Source organism: Nyctereutes procyonoides, unplaced genomic scaffold (assembly GCF_905146905.1).
Source record: "Nyctereutes procyonoides isolate TBG_1078 unplaced genomic scaffold, NYPRO_anot_genome, whole genome shotgun sequence".
NCBI lineage: Eukaryota > Metazoa > Chordata > Mammalia > Carnivora > Canidae > Nyctereutes > Nyctereutes procyonoides.
The window spans coordinates 79,932,945-79,948,721 of record NW_026575146.1 but is presented as its reverse complement, the minus strand read 5'-3'; the positions used below and the strand labels follow the sequence as shown (position 1 = coordinate 79,948,721).

Here is a 15,777-nt window from a genome sequence, read left to right as displayed (position 1 = left end):
CGCCGGCCACTGCCTGTCAGCCCCGCGGCCAACCAATCCTACCGCGCAGGGGGCGGGCCTCTTGGGCCTCGCTCTACCCTCCGCGCTCCCCTCTCCGCCTGGACCCCGCCTTTCTCCGCGCACACCTCCCGCCCTTCGGGCTGCCCTCGCCGCCCGTTGGCAGGCGCGCCGTTCGTCACCGCGGCGTGAGCTAATGCCGGCGCGCGGCGGCCCCGGCGGGGCGGGGCCAGGGGCGGTGACGCACGGCGCGGTGACGCAGCGCGACGGCGGCGGCGGCGGCGGCGGCGGCGGCGGTGGTCGGTGCGGGAGGAGGGAGGGGAGCTCGCGGGCCGGAGAGGGGGCGACGGCGGCGGCGGCGGGGGCCTGAGGAGGCCCGAGCGGCGGCGGCGGCGGCGGCGGCGGAGGCCGAGGCGGTGAGTCGCGGGCAGGGCCGGGCGGCGGCGGCGGGGCGGCGGCGGGTCGGGGCGCGCGGGGCTCACCTCAGGGCGCCCCAGGCCGCGCGGGCGGCCCCGCCCCCTCAGGGACCCCGAGCCGCGAGTCGCGGCGAGCGCGGGCCTTGGGGGTCCCGGCCCTCAGGAGAATCCCCCACCCCCGACCCCCGAGTCGCCCGCCCAGGCCGCCTGGGAAGCTTCCCTCCGAAACCCTCACACCCTGGGGACCGCGAGGGGCCGGACCGGGGGACCTTCCCTGTGACCCCTCCCTCCCCCGCGCAGCTCTGCCTCAGACATCTCCCTGGAGGGCGTTCCCGCAGCCCCCCAAAACCCGCCCTAGAGCCCCCTGAAAACCCCCACCCCTCCTGCGGTTCGAAATCTTTCCGAGAGACCCCCCCCCCTTGCGTTCCCACAATCTTGTCCAGACGCCGGCTTAGGTCACTGGAAATCTTCCTCAGCGAACCCCTCCTCTGGCCCCAGATCCCCCATCCTCCTCCTCCGTCCAGAAATATTCCCCGGAGGCCACTCCTCATCTATTCCAACAATGTGTGTCATATCTCCTCCCGGAGCTTCCCTCGTAAGCCCTAAAAATCTCCTGCAGTCTCCCTGAGATCCCCTCCAGACCCTGCACATTCCAGAAATCTCCCCCAGAGATCTATTTCGCATATCCCCACAATCTCTCCGCGTCTTCTTTCTCATAGGTCCCAGGAATTTTCTCTCTCACCTACCTCTATACCAGAAATCGCCTGGGAGATCCACTCATGGCCCCCAAATCCTTGAGCCCCTCCCCACCACCATGTCCTTTGGAATATCCCTGGTATGCCCTGAAAGTCTTCTCAGAGACTCTCTGAAATGTCCTCACATCTCCAAAATTCACCTAGAGGACCCCCGCCCCCAACGCACCAGCCATCTCCATACACACTTCCCCTTCACAGAGTCATCCCTTAGGAACCTTCTACAGATCCTTCTCAAAGACTTCAGGTTCCCCAAGTCTCACCAGCCTGAAATGCCCTAGAGATCACCCTCACCCCAAAAATCTTCCCCAACACCACCTTCACTTATCCCAAATATCCAAAGATTCGTTGAAATCTCTGGAGAACTCTTATCCAATATACCGAAAGCCTTTTCCACAACCCCTGTTATATATCTCAACTCTTTCCTAGTAACCTACACATGTTCCACAGATTCTTTCAGGATTCCAAAAAGGCCCCCTGTAGTTTTTGATATTTTCCAGAATCCTCTTTAGATACCTTTGAAAATCCCCCTTTCTAGACTGACTTTTAGTTGAAGTTTCGAAATACCTTAAACCTTAAGATCCTCTTCATGACCTCTGTGAGATGCAGCTTTTCCAAAGAGCTCCTCACATCTTCTCAGAGACCTCAGCAACCCCTCAAGCCCTCCTGGGATAAGCCCTTGAAATCTCAGAGACCCATCCAACACCCCCCAGAACCCATTGAATCGTTGCCCGGAGACTCCTGCCTTCCTAAGACACTTGTACAAGAAATTTCTGTACTCTTCCTCACAGGTTCCCTCAAGTCCTCTAGAACCCCCTGCTCATACAGTCTTTGCTCACAATAACTGAGTTCCTGCTATTAAAAAGTCCCAGAATTCTTTCTGAAAAACCTTCTTCCCTGACATTCCCACATTCCACTTGGAAGACCCTCCTTTCCCATACAATAACCTTTTGAAAACTTTACTCAGAGGTTTCTTCTCAAAGGACCTCTGCCATCCTGCTCCGTTACATCCAAGCTCTCTCTCAGGAGACCGCATCTCCCCCAGACACCTTTTAGAGAATTTCCTTCAAAATTGTCCTGCATCAACAACCTAACTAACCCCAGCACTTTCTGAGATTCCTTCAGAACATTCCCTCATTCCTGCCTGTGACATCTACATCCATTCAGGACCCTATCAGATTTACCCCTTTTAGGGTCCCTATTTACATCCTCTCACCACCTCCATTTTCTTTCCTTTGAAATCAACTTAGAGATCTTCTCAGTTCTGAGCCTCCTTACCCGCATTGTCCCTTCAGAGGCCCCCAGGATCTTCCATGCTTCCCTTTCCTACCCAAAAGCCTCCACTGTTGCCTTTTAATAAAAAGATCCTCAACAGACAGCCTCATCCCTTGAAATCTCACCTCTCAGAGATCTCTCAGGCCATTTTTCATAGGTTTCATCCTCAGACTCTTCCTCCTTTGGAGATTGAGAGACCCTTAATGCCCTCCTTAGAGATTTCTTAAGGACTTCCTCCGTTTTCCTTTTAGCAGCTTTTTCCCATTTGAGAGCCTCCTCACTAAATAATCCCTTACCCTATGGCGGTGGTTCTCAAAGCATGGTCCTTGGACCAGGAGCATCAACATACCTGGAAACTTGTTAGAAATGCAAGTTCTCGGATCCAGCCCAGACCTACTGAATCAGAAGACCTGAGAGTAGGACCCAGCAGTCTGTTTTTAGGGACCCTCCTTGTGATTCTGATGAATTGTTCAAGTTTGAGAACCATTGCTCCCTGAGGGGATTTCCCTTTTGCCACAGAAAGCCCCCTGAGAGATGCTTCAAAGTATGCCTTTGAATTCCTGCCGACCCCCATTTTCCTAAGAGTCCCCTTTGTGAAATATCCACCCTCCAGAAAGTCTCCTTCCCCTCCTTGTAAAAATTCTGGCTTTTCTCAAAGGTAACCCCACCCTCTGAGCAGTGACTTCATATTCTACCTTTGAATAGTTTCCTTTCAGATCTTCCTCAGCTCTCTCACCTTCTGGCTTCCCCTCCACACCATACGCCAGCCTTTGGTGCCTCTTTAAATTGCCATCTCTGGGATGCCTGGGTGGCTCCAAGGTTGAGTGTCTGCCTTGGGCACAGGTCGTGATCCCCGGATCCAGGGATCCAGTCCCACATCGGGCTCCCCGCAGGGAGCCTGCTTCTCTTTCTGCCTGTGTCTCTGCTTCTCTCTGTGTGTCTCTCTTGAATGAATAAATAAAATCTTTTAAAAATAAAATAAAATACATTGCCATCTCCTTGAATACATATGTCCATCTCTAATCTTCATCTATTCCTCACCATAGGCGCCCTCTTTTTAAGGTGTCTTTAGGTCTTTTCATTCTCCTTATCTTACCGTCCAGAATCCTCCCTTTTATTTCTTAGAGCACCACTCACCTTCTCCCTTGTAGTTTTCATGTACTTGTCCACTCACCTTCACTGGACTGCAAGTTTGGAAAGTACCGGGATGTGTTTTATTTGTCTCTGAATCCCACAAAGTGGGATCTGTCTTCTGAAAGTTTTTGAGAGTTATTAGAGAATGGGCAACTTGGGCACCCATTCTCAGTTGGCTAAGAGAATAGGCAGCTCTTCCTTCTGCATTTGGCTGGAATCTCTAAGTTTTTCAGATCTCACTCCCCATTCAGGTTCTGTATACCTTCCCCACTCCCTCCTGTCTTCTCTTTCTACCAAGCCCTCATTGCCTCTCCTTGTAGAAGTAGTGTCTTGCTCCTTCTACTGCCCTTTTCTTTGTGCTCATTCTTGATTCTGAGCTGCCTTAGGTCCTATTCTTGGTGATCTGCCTCACCCCATCCTGGTTGGCTTCTCAGCCTTTATAAGTCTAGGGCCTCCACAGGGTTCTCAGCTTTCTCTGAGGGATTCTATTTCTCTCTAGGGTCGAGAAGAGGAAACAGATCATAGGAGGATAAACATTGGGGCCTACCTTCAGTGAGCTCAGTACATTAGAGGGCTTGAGCAGGTACATGGGGCAGAACATGAGGTATAGATTTTAAATGCTGTGGAAATTTGGCGGTGAAAGAAGGAGCCCTTTATCTGGAAAGACTTCATGGAAAAGGTGGTATTTGGGCTCGGTGGTGTTCCATAGGAGTTGGGACAATGGTGAGTAGCCTTCCAGGCAGAGTTAACAGCTTTGTAATGGGTCAAAGCAAGAAAGCTTCCTTATTTCCCCCCCCCCCTTGACATCTCTTCTCTTCACTTAAAGGACAAAGATGAAAGAAAACAGATCTCTTCCATCTGTATTATATTTGCCAGCTGCACTTTTGTATCCCACAGAGTGACAATAACTACTGTTTATTGAGTAATTATTATTTGCCAGTCACTGTTTAAATGTTTCACGTGTATTCTCATCTCATGTTCCTTATAGGAACTCTATGAGGTAGGTAAGCTGCAATTAATCTCATTTTACAAATGATGAAATTGAGGACAGGTGGCACAAATAGAAGGTCTCTGGACCCTGTCCATCCCAAGATGATAGTGCCATGAGTCATAGAATTGGCTTTTCAGTTCAGATAGGGTTGGGTACAGTGAGGCATTATAGCATAATGATTAAGTATGCAGACTCTGGGACCAGACATGATTTGCACATTATCACTTACCAGTTTTGTGACGTAGCACAATTACTTAATTTCTCTAGTTCTTAGTTTCCACAATTGAAAATGAAACTAATAATAATATTTTATGTTATAGAATTATTATAAAGATTGAATTAGTTAAAACATATAAGGTATCTAGGACAATAAGTGTTCGGTGTTACCAAAAATAAATTGTAAATAAATAAATAAATAGATAGATAGTTCACGTCAGCCACGATTCCAAAGACATAAATGACAGAACATTAGTTGAAACTGGTTGAGGGATCCCTGGGTGGCGCAGCGGTTTGGTGCCTGCCTTTGGCCCAGGGCGCGATCCTGGAGACCTGGGATCGGATCCCACGTCGGGCTCCCGGGGCATGGAGCCTGCTTCTCCCTCTGCCTGTGTCTCTGCCTCTCTCTCTCTCTCTCTCTCTCTCTATCATAAATAAATAAAAAAAAATTAAAAAAAAAAAAGAAACTGGTTGAAATTCTCTTTCAAAAAAGAGAATTAATTGGCTTGTGTTACTAAAAAGTCCAGAGCTGGGATGGCTTCAGACATAGCTTCATCCAGAAGTTCAGACAATTTTTTCTGCCCATTTCTCCAAGGAGTTAGCTTCATCCTCAACAGGTTTTACTTTGTGATGACTAAGATGGCTTTTAGCAACCCAGGCTTACATCCTACCTCCATAACAGCCTTAATGGAAAGAGAACTCTTTCCTGAGAGCCCCAGTTTGAAAACAATTTCTTCCGTGAATAAGTGTGAAATAACAGCAGATCTCTAGGGACATATTTGGGGCTCTGTACCCTAGAATTCTCTGTTGCTTCCTGAGGTTGCTGTGATTCCATCCAATGATCTTTCTGAGTATTGGTGGTTGTCCCCCTTCTCCCTGGTTCTCCAGCCCCAGTCATTCTCCACTTTGTGATTGTGTGGCTCCCTAGTCTGGTGGTAGCCTCAGGGTAAGGTAGTGGAATCCAGGAGTAGTGTTCAACCCTGAACCTCAGCTTTGGGTTTTGATGTCTCTGAACTTTGTGAGAGAGTTAGGTAAATTACTTTGAGTAGAGTTTTGTTTCGTTGGATTTAGTGTAAATTTGTTGAATAGAGTCTGATTGAGAGCAAGCTACAGAACAACAGTGTATACAGTATGTAAGTCTCAACTCCAGCAGTTAAACAATTTATGGAGGTACTTTTCTAGGTAGTGGACATAACAACAGTGAATGAAACAGTCAAGGTCTTGGAACTCCTGGCACTCAATGTTCTGATGGGGCAGTGGAGAGGCTACATAAACCAAAGAAAAAAAAATCAGTAATATGTGCTAGGAAGAAATTAAAATAGTGTGAAAGAGAGGGTAGCTGTGGCCACTGTTACTCAGAGTGATCAGAATTGGCCCCTGAGGAAGTGACAATTGAGCCTGATAACCTGAAAGATGAGAAGGCACCAGTTGTGGGATGATCTTGAAGTGAGACATTCCAATCTAAGCATTGTTTTAGGTGGAGAAAGGACTTGCTGCAAGGGGGGTGGGGGGTGGGTTTTTCATAGAAACATTGAGGGTGTGCTTGCTGTGTGTCAGGTGCTATGATAGGAACTGAAAATGTAGCAGTGAATAACACAGCCACAGTCTTTCCTTCCCTCATGGATCTTACAATCTAGGCATTTCTGGAAGAGCTGCAGCCTTTGAAGAAATACCTTTCGATGGTATCAAGCCAAAAACTCCTACTGGGGAGATTAGGATGATTGGGGTACATATGAACCCAGATCTGATTGATGAGAGGGAACCAACCATGTGATGATCTGGGGAAGAATATTTCAGATAGAAAGGTCAACAAGGACAAAAGCCCTGAGATGTGTTCAAGGAACAACAAGGAAACCAGTGTGAGGGAGAGGGGGCAAGGGATTAGAGAGGTTGACAGAGGCTAGATCATGTAGGGCCTTGTGAGCCATGGTAAGGAGTTTACGGTTTCATTTGAGAAACTTGGGAAGCTATTAGAGGGTTTTTAAATTTTATTTATTTATTTATTTATTTATTTATTTATTTATTTATTTATTTATTTATTTATTTATTTATGATAGTCACAGAGAGATAGAGAGAGGCAGAGACACAGGCAGAGGGAGAAGCAGGCTCCATGCACCGGGAGCCTGACGTGGGATTCGATCCCGGGTCTCCAGGATCGCGCCCTGGGCCAAAGGCAAGCGCCAAACCGCTGCGCCACCCAGGGATCACTATTAGAGGGTTTTTAAAGCAAGACAGTGACATCATCTGATTTTTTTTTCTTTTTCTTCTTCTTTTTCTTTTTCTTTTTCTTTTTCTTTTTTTTAAAGAATGTACACTGGTCTCTGCAAGGAAAACGGGGGTAAGAACGGAAGCAGGAGGTAGATAAGGGGGCATTACATTGGTCCAGGTGAAAAAGGATGGTAGCTTGAATATGGTGGTGGCAGTAAAAAATGAGAGAAATAGAAGTATTTTGGGTATAGAGAAAACAGGACTTAATTAATGATGGGATTAGAGAAAGAGAGAAATCCAGGATGATAATAGCTAACAACTCTATGAGATTGGTACTATTATTAAACCTATTTTATGGATGAGAAAACACACAGCAAGGTGAAATCTCTTGCCCAAAGTTACACAGGTAGTAAGTAGTAAGATTCTGTTTCCAACCCAGACAGTCTGGTCCCAGAGCCACTTGAGCTTTGGAAGAGAAAAAGGAGAGCATGTTTAGCCAACATTAAGAAAAAAAGAATTATCAAGACCAGATGAATAGGGGATCCCTGGGTGGCGCAGCGGTTTGGCGCCTGCCTTTGGCCCAGGGCGCGATCCTGGAGACCCGGGATCGAATCCCACGTCGGGCTCCCGGTGCATGGAGCCTGCTTCTCTCTCTGCCTGTGTCTCTGCCTCTCTCTCTCTCTCTCTCTCTCTCTCTCTCTCTGTGTGACTATCATAAATAAATAAAAATTAAAAAAAAAGACCAGATGAATAGATCTTATGGAAGAGGGAGGGGACCAAGATGATTTAAGAAATTCTGAGTTAGGGGCAGCCCCGGTAGCGCAGCGGTTTAGCACCGCCTGCAGCCTGAGGTGTGATCCTGGAGACCCGGGATCGAGTCCCACATCCGGTTCCCTGCATGGAGCCTGCTTCTCCCTCTGCCTGTGTCTCTGCCTCTCTCTCTCTCTCTCTGTCTCTATGAATAAATAAATAAAATGTTAAAAAAAAAAAAAAAGAAATTCTGAGTTAGGGCAGCCTGGGTGGCTCAGCAGTTTAGTGCCACCTTCAGCCCAGGGCCTGATCCTGGAGATCCAGGATCCAGTCCCATGTAGGGCTCCCTGCTTGGAGCCTGCTTCTCCCTTCTCCCTCTACCTGTATCTCTGCCCCCCCCCCCCCCCGTGTGTGTGTCTCTCATGAAAAAATAAATAAAATCTTAAAAAAAAATCTGAGTTGTCCACAGAAAGGTGATAGTTGAATCTGTGGGAGCTGATTCCATTATCGAGTGAGAGCATGCAAGTATAGAGAAAGGAAAGAGTTAAAGATGGGGTTTTAATGAGGAAGAGTCAACACATCTAAGTGTGGAATGAGTGAAAGAGTAATACATGGGGCAAGGGACACCAGCTTCCTCTCTAATCCAGCGTTTCCCACAGCTTCCCAGGCTGGGCTTAACCTCCAGTAGGCCCTGCCTGGCTTCTTCCCTCCTCTCTCTCCGTTCCCCAGGACTGTTCATACAAAAGCCTCATTCTTGGCTGAGGCAATAGTATGCATATTTTGTGTACATATTTCAGGAGTTTCTGAAAATAATAGTTGGTCTTTACAAAAGAGAAGTTGAGCTCCCTTGGCATCTGACATTCTCCTGTTCTTAGGTCAGGATAGTGAATTAACCTTAGGTAACTAGCCTGTTCTGTTGTTCATGAAGTAGGAGTTCCTCAAAGGCTTAGGTGGGTGCTGTAGAAAGGTTGGGAATGGGTAGGAAGGCTGATAGGACCCCCTTATTTATCCAGAGTTACTGACATTAAAGGGTGTACCTTTTGCCCAACTTTTCTAGGCAGTGGAAGGGAACTTAGAGGAAGCTGTAACATTCTTAGGAACAAGCAAGAGTTCTAAAGCCAAATTGTCTGGCCTTGAAAATCTCAGCTCTGTGTAGTCTTAGACAAGTGACTTGACCTTTTCTGTGTCTCGGTTTCTCCATCTGTAAAATGATGATAATATTGTGTGTGTACATCTGTAGATATGTGTGTAGTATATGTGTATCTCATGTAAATGCATGAAATACAGCATATTTCAAATGAACTCATCCATAGAAAGCTATTCACATGGGGTCTAGAATATGGCAAGATAGGTGATTTAGGAAGGCATGCTAAGCATCATGGTAGGTATTTTTATATACATTGTATCATTTTATTTTTACAACAAGCTTCACTGAGGAGGAAACTGAGTTACTTCCGGAAGGTCAACACAGCAAGTAAGTATCACCAGGAGAGCCCAGGTTTCAGCCACACCTGACTCCACAGCTTGGTTTCTGAATGAGGAGAACTGACTTGCCAAGACATCTCATATCTGTGGGCCACTTCTTGCTGTTTGAAGCTAAGGAAGGGAGCCTAGTGAGCAGTTTTTCCTTGAACCTCTTAGCGAATTTTGGCTTCATTTCCCGCCCTCCAGGGTTGGTTCCAAAGAAGGTTACTTGATCCCTTAGAGACCAAATATGGCAGCAGTAATGTTGGACTGTTTGAAAAGTTTTTGCCATTGGGGTTCCCCTCTAGTGTCTTTCCTCAAAGGCAGGGAGACCAGAGCAGTGGTGAATTCTGTTTTTGTATGGGAGCAATCACAGCTCTTCCAATTCAAGTGATAGAAACACAACTCAGACTAGCCTCAGCCAAAAAGGAATTTATTGGTCCATATAACTGAGAAGTTGGGTAAGGAGACTTCAAGCTAGCTGGATTTGATCCAAGTCTTCAGATGTGAATAGGTCTCCCTCTTTGTCCTTTCATCTCTTGACTCTGCTTTTATCTGTGTTAGCTTCATTCTGAGACAGGCTCTCACTGTGAGGTGGCAGAAGTGGCAGCCAATAACATCAGATGTTGCATAATCCGAGCAATCCTAATGGAAAACTTACTTTCCCCAGTAGTTCCAGCAGGAATCCAGTGAAGACTTTCCTTAGCCAGTAGATTTTCTGTGTCTACTCCTGGAGCCAAGGAAGACAGTTAATTTTCCAATGGTACCAGAAGATAGGAGTGGATGTTTGGCAAGCAGATCCACCAGAATCCACTAAAGTGCCTTGGAATAGACAATGCTGATGCCTCTTTTGGCCCATCACGAACCCAGGTCTTCCCTTCTCATTGCTGCCAAGCACCCAGAACAGGAGGTAGCTGAGGACCTTGAGCTCTTCGATGGAAGAAGGCCATTTACAGCCCTCCTCTCCGACATCATCATTCAGACCAAACACCCAGCATCCTTCTCCTGTCCTAAAAGTGACTTTCTCTAAAGCCCCCAGTATTTACTGAGGATTGTCAGAGCTACTGTTGGGCATTAGATCCTCTCTGCCAGTCATGTTTTGAGGGGCTTGAAGATATAAGCCAGAGGCCTGAGGAAAGGATAGTTAGCAGGCTTCTTGTCTTTTCCCAGTTTGTGTCCATCTGGTCCAAGGACGGTAGACCACAGACTTTGTTTATTCCTTATAGTGGTTCATTGTTGCTGTTTTCACATAAATTTGTTTCCAATGTTTGAAATTAGGGGAATTTTAGGGGATCCCTGGGTGCTCAGCAGTTTAGCGCCTGTCTTTGGCCCAGGGTGTGATCCTGGAGTCCCGGGATCGAGTTCCTCATCAGGCTCCCTGCATGGAGCCTGGTTCTCCCTCTTCCTGTGTCTCTGCCTGCTTCTCTCTCTCTCTCTCTCTCTCTCTCTCTCTCTCTCTCGAATAAATAAATAAAATCTTTAATAAAAATAAAAATAGGGGAAAAATAAAAATAGGGGGATTTTATTTAAAAATCCAAATTCTGGTTCTTCTTTTAAACCCTAACAATACTGGACCCACATTCCCACATGGCAGCAGCTGATTACAGCTAAAATAAGTGATTTCCCCCTTCAGACAATGTATGTGCTTTTCAACTCCCCATAGTTCTCATCAGCCTGCTTTATTAAAAACCTGACTTTTATTGAGTGTCATGTTGGAGACCCTGCTCTGTCCCACAGCTTTGCCTATAGCGTTTGGTTTGGCAAAGAAGCTAGTCAGCAGCTTATTTGGGGGGCACAGTGCTGTTGCTTAGGAAGAGTAACAACCCAGTAAAAGTTTATGGGAAAGAGTGCACAACTTTGGTCTGTTTGTGGATTTGGTCATCTTTTTGCCGTAAATGCTGTTGGCATATCAAACCTCTCGTCACAAATGTTCTCTCTGAAATAGTAACATGTCCTTCTATCTTATGAGTTGCCACCCAGTGAAGGAATCCCTCCCACTCCCAAGGGATGTTCATCTAGCCTCCACTTGACCACTTCCAGCAGCCAGGGAGCTTATTACCTCCTCACATGGCAGCCAGTTCCATTCTTGGACAGCTATATTATTTTAAAATTCTTCCTTATGTTGAGGCAGCTGCTGTCTCCTTGGGGCTGAAAGCCACAAAATGCTGGAGCTGGGAAGGGAAACTGATTTTTTCAGGCATGTGAACTACCACTCATCCATCCTGCATCCAGGACAAACATTGATAATCAATCACGGTGTTCTTTCTCACTGAGGTGGAAAGTAGAATGCAACCTTAAAACTTTTTTTAATAAAATTCTTTAAAAATTATAAAAATAATATGTGTTTACTTACAACTAGCAAAATGCTACAAAATATCAAGCACTATGTATAGTTCTGTTATGTTTTATATATTCTGCTATCAGGATCAAGCATGTTTTTAATAGCTATACAATATCCCATTGTGTGAAATGTGCCCCCAATTTATTAATCATTGCCCTTTGTTTTTTTTTTAAATTTTTATTTATTTATGATAGTCATACAGAGAGAGAGAGAGAGAGAGAGAGAGAGAGAGAGAGAGGCAGAGACATAGGCAGAGGGAGAGGGAGAAGCAGGCTCCATGCACCGGGAACCCGACGTGGATTCGATCCTGGATCTCCAGGATCGCGCCCTGGGCCAAAGGCAGGCGCTAAACCGCTGTGCCACCCAGGGTTCCCAATCATTGTCCTTTGATGAGTATTCCTATTCCTTCATTTCTTGAGGATTCTTCTCACCACAATGCCGCAAGCAGCCACTACCAATCGTTTGGAGTTAGCCTGTGAGGTAAAACCCATTTGTTGTGTCTGATCCCGTCTAACTCCTTATCTTACATATTACAGAGAAGGGAAACAGAGTAGCTCGAAGATTAAAGTGAATCATATCTGGAGCAAGACTAGAACTGAATTTTCTTGACTCTCAACATCTCCCATGTCACCTCTCACTTATAGCCACCTTCCCTTGTTCTCCTCTGGAGTAAAAAAAAAAAAAAAATCTAATTCCTCTTCTGTGTGCTACCCTTTCATATTCAAAGTCAGTTATGTCATTCCTTCTGAGTTTTCTCTTCCTCTGGGGAAATTTCCTCAGTGCCTTCAAATTTTTCTCTTAGGACAAGTTTTCTAAATCTGTTTATCATCCTGTGGGCCATTCCTCCTATCATCTTCTCACCTTGAGGCTGTAGAAATCCCATCTGTGGCTTCCATGCTCTTCACCTTTATTCATTGTTTCAACAAATACATGTTGAGCATCATCTATGTGGCAATCACTGTTCTGGCACTGGGTGACCATATAGCTTGCTTTTTGATGGAAGGAGAAACAACAAACATAAATAAGATGAGACCTGAGGGTGTCAAATTATATAGAACAAATATCATTAGTGTGACATTCCTTAGATTGGATGATCAGGGAAGCTCTCTCAGAGGAAATAACATTTAGCTGAGACCTGAGTGACAAGTAGGGGCCAACCATAAGTAGATCTGGGGGAAGAGAATTCCCCCAGTGAAAAAGAAAACTTGGAACAAGATGAGGTTGGAAGGGGGCACAGGAGTCTTGCAAGGCCCTGTAGGTCAAGATACGTTCAGGGTTTAGTTTAGGTTTTATTTAAGTGCAATGGGAAGTCATTGGAGGATTTAAGCCAGGAGGCAACATTTGATTTCCTTTTAAAAAATTTTTGAAAAAAAAAAAATTTTTTTTTTTTTTTTTAAGGGAGGTGCCTGGGTGGCTCAGTGGTTGAGCATCTGCCTTTGGCTCAGGTCATGATCCTGGAATCCTAGAATCGAGTCCCACATCAGGCTCCCTTGCAGGAAGTTTGCTTCTCTCTCTGCTTATGTTTCTGCCTCTCTCTGTGTGTCTTTCATGAATAAATAAATAAAATCTTCAAAAAAAATAAAAATATTTTTGGGGGCATCTGGCTGGCTCAACTATCTGGAAGAGTGTACAAATCTTGATCTCAGGGTCATGAGTTCAAGCCCTGTGTTGGGTGTAAGGATTAATGAAAATAAACTTTAAAAAAAAGTTTGCTCTGTTTAGGTATCCCACAGAGGATCTGCCAGGTAAGTCACATGCATCATCAGATACACCAAACAGCCCTCTTCAGCAAGAGCATGGAAGTTCAGGGAGATGGTAGTAGTTCCCTAAGACCTGAACCCAGCAGGTTCAGTGGGTCTTTGTGTGGAGTTCTCAGTCCTTTGACAGCCAGAGGGAGATGGAGCCAAATGTGGTTTGGGGATAGAGCCAAGGCACTGGTTGCAAGAGAGACAGGGAAATGTGAGTGGAGACCTGGAGCTCAAGACACTTAGAAAAAGGCTTCAGAGTAGTGTCCAAAAATCAGTCAACTGAAGAATAGGTCTGTTGTCTGCCCAGTTAACACAACTCCTGTATAGTTCCTGTCTAAGAGAGGAATTTGGACACTACTTGGGAGTTTTTTTACTTTGGATGTGACCCTTCTCAGGTTGGCATCCTCTGTGCTCTTAGGAACCTGGCTGACAGTCTGGCATCTTTGGAAGCCAAGGGGACCTCCTAACCCAGGGGGCTTGGGTCAGGAGTAGCCTTCAGGGGAATGAAGAAGAGGTCTGGGGAGACTCACCTCAGAGCAGAGAAGAGTGAGATCTTAGAAAGCACAGCTGCACCTTTTCCAGAGTGAAAGGAGGTGAGATTCCCCCAGCCCGTTGAAAATCTTTGAAAAAGCCTTTGTGCATGTCCTTACCTTTGGGCACTGAGGAAGTTATTGATCAGTTAGCTATTTGCATACTCTGGATCTCCACTGGAGTTACCACCCCATCATCCACTTACATCTTAGCTTTGTGAGTCTTAGATTGAAATAATATAAACTCTATGGTGTCCTCTTAGCAGGTGAGCAGTCACTCCTTTCCACTCTCAGAACGGGTGGCCAGAGATCAGCAAGGTCAAAGCATGTGCTGGAGGTCACATGTCACCTGGGACCAGGTCTCCATTAACTCAGATCTTTTTCTGTAGTGTACTGTCTCTTTTGTTTCCCATTTCTGGAAAATCCTACCAACTTACTCTACTTCCTTTAGCCCTATAATAGCCAGGCCCTCTGGGCAGCATCTTCTTAGTCTCTCTGAGTCCTAATCAAGCCTTTTCTCTGGATCTGGAGACTAGAAGGAAAATTAGTTTAGTATCTGGTAGTGGCTTCATGTTTTTCCCCAGGGGCTCAGCAGAGCAGATACTCTGAGAGAAGCCTCCTTATCACCTCAACCCACACTAACCAGGCCAGCTCCAGCCTTTTCATTCTGTCTGACCCCCTTGCTTCCTTTTCTAGGAGCCTGGAGAGGTGTGGCTGGACCAAGACCTCCCCCGATGTGAGCAGGTTTCCTCCTCCCCCCACTGCCCGTTGCCAACACGCCAGGGAACATCCTCAAGCCCTGGCCCTCAGGGGAGAGGTAACAGGAGCCCCGAGCCGAGACCATGTGACGGCGCTGGCCCTCGCCACCGCCGTCCCCCCCACCCTGGCCCTAGGCCCGGCACCATGATGTTCCGAGACCAGGTGGGCATCCTCGCTGGCTGGTTCAAGGGCTGGAATGAGTGTGAGCAGACGGTGGCCCTGCTGTCACTTCTGAAGCGGGTTACTCGCACCCAGGCCCGCTTCCTGCAGCTCTGCCTGGAGCACTCACTGGCGGACTGCAATGACATCCACCTGCTGGAGTCGGAGGCCAACAGTGCTGGTGAGTCTCCACCCCTAGAGACAAGCACAGTGAAAGGGAGACCTGGAATGAGCAGATGTCAGAGGGGTGAGGAGGCCCACCCCCACAATGGTGCTAAGAAATGTGGAATGGTGGGTTACTGGGGAGGTCAGTATGAACTGGAAACAACCCATAGCAGAGGAAAAATTCTATAGGGTAGCCTATCTATGTGACAGAGGAGGAGACTAAAGTCATTACCTATGAAAGGGGGTTGGAAGCTGAGCAAATAATTCATTTCTCAAGCTGTAAGACACCAGAGCTAGGAGGAAATTTTAGAATTCTTCCAAAATGTATTTATGTACATGTATTTATGTATTTTAGAATTCTTCCAAAACTTTTCTTTACTCCCAAAGGTGAGTTGGATTTAAGGCATAAATAGCTTCAAGAGAGTTTTGAATTTAGATATAATCCATATCTGTTCCGTAAGCACTCAGTAGAGAGGTACTGAGGTTGGTGTTGGGATGGCTGAGCTAGGCTTCTCTAGAAGCATCTGTCCCAAGAGACCCAGTCATAGACAAGAGTCAGGCCAGAGAACCCTCTCAGGGGACACTGCTGAAGCCATTCTGGTCTCTAGGCCTCCACAGGGCTGGTTGAAGAGTTCTTGACCTCAGCGTTGGGTGAGAGAACTGGAGGCCAAAGAAGGCAAGTCACATGTACCTGAAAGCTACCAGAAGGGGACCCAGGGGCTCTGTGTCAGGGCATCCAAATCCTTCCCACCTTCTTCCCCATGATAATAGTTCAGATTGAACCCTTAAAACAAGCCAAGTACTGGCTTTACTTGTATTTTAACTTTGAAAGTAGTCTTCAGTGGCTCTAGAATTAGACTGTTTATCTTCTT

The 15,777-nt window shown here is 46.5% G+C and overlaps 1 protein-coding gene across 2 annotated transcripts in view; it reads left to right on the top strand.

The window, feature by feature from the left end:
- The first annotated feature begins 304 nt into the window (after nucleotides 1–304).
- The window catches only part of SAMD4B (sterile alpha motif domain containing 4B), a 38,050-nt gene continuing 22,577 nt past the window's right edge, over nucleotides 305–15,777 (top strand). The window contains exons 1-2 of one of the 2 annotated variants that reach the window (XM_055309637.1): nucleotides 305–413; nucleotides 14,519–14,921. In XM_055309637.1, coding sequence (XP_055165612.1) covers nucleotides 14,726–14,921 — 196 coding nt within the window. In that variant the 5' untranslated portion in view covers nucleotides 305–413; nucleotides 14,519–14,725. Of the gene's footprint in view, nucleotides 414–13,123; nucleotides 13,886–14,518; nucleotides 14,922–15,777 lie in introns of those variants that run through there. The other variant, XM_055309638.1, reaches the window with a different exon arrangement.